Source organism: Nicotiana tomentosiformis, chromosome 12 (genome assembly GCF_000390325.3).
Source record: "Nicotiana tomentosiformis chromosome 12, ASM39032v3, whole genome shotgun sequence".
In the NCBI taxonomy this organism is placed as follows: Eukaryota; Viridiplantae; Streptophyta; class Magnoliopsida; order Solanales; family Solanaceae; genus Nicotiana; species Nicotiana tomentosiformis.
In genome coordinates this window covers 25,266,174-25,269,082 of record NC_090823.1, presented here as the reverse complement: position 1 = coordinate 25,269,082, position 2,909 = coordinate 25,266,174, and the positions used below count along the sequence as shown (strand labels likewise).

General features: G+C 42.0%; 1 protein-coding gene across 1 annotated transcript; it reads right to left on the bottom strand.

The window, feature by feature from the left end:
• Nucleotides 1-205: 205 nt before the first annotated feature.
• On the bottom strand, nt 206-877 carry LOC138902372 (uncharacterized). The gene is made up of 2 exons (XM_070190230.1): nt 673-877; nt 206-498 (listed from the first exon to the last, which is right to left on the bottom strand). The coding sequence occupies exons 1-2, from the start codon at nt 875-877 to the stop codon at nt 206-208; spliced, it is 498 nt and encodes a 165-aa protein (XP_070046331.1).
• Between the last annotated feature and the right edge of the window lie 2,032 nt (nt 878-2,909).

Here is a 2,909-nt window from a genome sequence, read left to right as displayed (position 1 = left end):
CAAATAATGCTTCACCCTGTGACCATTGACTCGGAATACCTCATCATTTTTGTTCTTCAAGTCCAAAGCACCAAAAGGTGTCACACCTACAATTTCAAAGGTACCACTCCACTTAGATTTCAGCTTTCCGGGAAACATCTTCAACCGTGAGTTGAACAACAAAACAAGATTGCCAACCTTGAACTCCTTGTTCCGAATATATTTGTCATGAAGGTACTTCATCTTCTCTTTGTATAAGTGACAAACTTGCATATGCATGGTACCGGAACTCATCTAATTCATTTAAATGTGCAACCCGCAAGTTAGTGGCTGCATCCCAATCAAGATTCAACTTCTTTAAAGCCCACATGCCTTTGTGCTCAAGTTCTACCGAAAGATGAAAAGCTTTGATAGATACCAACCGGTATGGAGACATCCCGATATGAGTTTTGAAAGAAGTCCGATAAGCCCATAGTGCATCATCAAGCTTATTTGACCAATCCGTCCGGTTAGCATTCACTGTTTTGGACAAAATACACTTTATCTACCAGTTGGAAACTTCCACTTGACCGCTAGCTTGTGGATGATAGGGAGTCGTAACTTTATGAGTGACACCATACTTGCCAAGCAATGTGTTAAAAGCCTTGTTGCAAAAATACGACCCTCCATCGCTTATGATAGCCCGCTGAGTACCAAATCTTGTGAAAATATTCTTCTTCAAGAACGCCACCACACTTCTCGCTTCATTGTTGGGTAGAGAAATGGCTTCAACCCAATTAGACACATAATCAACCGCGACCAAGATGTTGGTGTTTCCACAAGAATTTACAAAAGGACCCATGAAGTCAATACCCCACACATCAAAGATATTAATCTCCAAAATGGTAGTGAGAGGCATTTCATTCTTCTTCGCGATTCCACCGGCATGTTGGCATTCATCATATCTTTTCATCATATCACTTGCATCTTTGTAAAGAGTGGACCAATAGAAATCGCAACTTAGCACTTTGGCCGTCGTTCTTGCTCCGCCATGGTGACCACCATAAGACAAAGAATGGCAAGCCTCAAGAATAACATTTTGCTCTTCTTCTGGTACAAATCTTCTAATTACCCCATCCGTACAAATCCGGAAAAGGTATGGCTCGTCCGAATACTAATCTTGGCAATCCCGTTTGAGCTTCTTCCTTTGATTTGAAGAGAAATCATCCGGGATGATTCCACACACAAGGAAGTTTGCTAGATCTGCAAAACATGGCACGTCCTTCATTGAAATAGACAAGAGTTGCTCGTCGGGGAAGGAGTCATTGATTTCAAGGCCATCATGTGGCCTCCCCTCCTCCTTCAAACGAGACAAGTGGTCCGCCACTTTATTTTCACTCCCTTTTCGATCTTGGATGTCAATATCAAACTCTTAAAATAATAGCACCCATCTCATCAACCGAGCTTTTAAATTCTTTCTTGCTCATAAGATAGCAAAGTGCCGCATGATCCGTATGAATAATAACCTTTTCACCCATCAAGTCTGGGTGAAACTTCTCAATTGCAAACATAATGGCAAAGAGCTCTTTCTCTATAACAGTGTAATTGACTTAGGAATCATTCATGGTCTTACTAGCATAATAGACAGGATGAAAAACCTTGTTGATGCATTGTCCCAAAACTACTCCAACCGCTACAACACTAGCATCGCACATGAGCTCAAAAGGAATACTCCAATTAGGAGCGGTGATAATGGGAGTGGTTGTCAACTTGAACTTTAGCAATTCAAAGGATCTCATGCAATCATCATTGAAGTGAAACTTAGCATATTTCTCAAAGAGCTTGCACAATGGGTTCACCACTTTAGAAAAATCCTTTATGAAGCGCCGGTAGAACCCCGCGTGACCCAAGAAACTTCGCACGCCTTTCACCGAAGTTGGAGGTGGAAGTTTAGAAATCATCTCTATCTTTGCCTTGTCGACCTATATGCCATTCTTTGAAATCTTGTGGCCAAGGACATTGTCTTCCTCGACCATGAAATGGCATTTCTCCCTATTCAACACCAAGTTCATCTCTTCACACCTTGCCAATACTTTATCCAAATTTACCAAACAATCATCAAAGGAATCCCCGACTACCGAGAAGTCATCCATGAAGACTTCAAGGTAGTCCTCTACCATATCCGTAAAGATTGCCATCATACACCTTTGAAAAGTCACCGGTGCATTGCATAAGCCAAATGACATCCGCTTGAAAGCGAAAGTGCCCTAAGGACAGGTGAAAGTTGTTTTCTCTTGATCTTCCGGGGCAATAAGAATTTGGTTGTAGCCCGAATATCCATCTAAAAAGCAATAGAAAACACGGCCAGCCAACCTATCAAGCATTTGATCAAGGAAAGGAAGTGGAAAATGATCCTTCCTCGTGACTTTGTTAAGCTTGCGATAGTCCATACACACTCTTCACCCGGTCACCGTTCTTATGGGAATCAATTCGTTCTTGTCATTGGTGACCACTATCATGCCCCCTTCTTTGGGACACATTGCACCGGAGAAGTCCACGAACTATTGGAAATGAGGTAGACAACCCCAGCATCCAACCATTTGATAATCTCCTTTTTGACCACGTCTTGCATAGCTTCGTTGAGTCTTCTTTGATGTTCAATAGATGGATTGGCATCTTCCTTCAAGTTAATCTTGTGCATGCAAAATGCGGGGTTTTATTCCCTGAATATCCGCCAAAGTCCATACAATAGCCTTCTTCCTCTTATGGAGCACCACCAATGTGGAGTCAACCTGCACGTTAGTCAAAAAAGAGGAAAGAATAACCGGTAAAGTAAAACAAGGGCCAAGAAGTTCATACCTAAGATGTGGACACAATGACTTCAATTCCAAGGTAGGAGGCTCTTCAATTGAAGGCTTTGTAGGAGGAGTTTTCCTATTCTCAAGATCCAA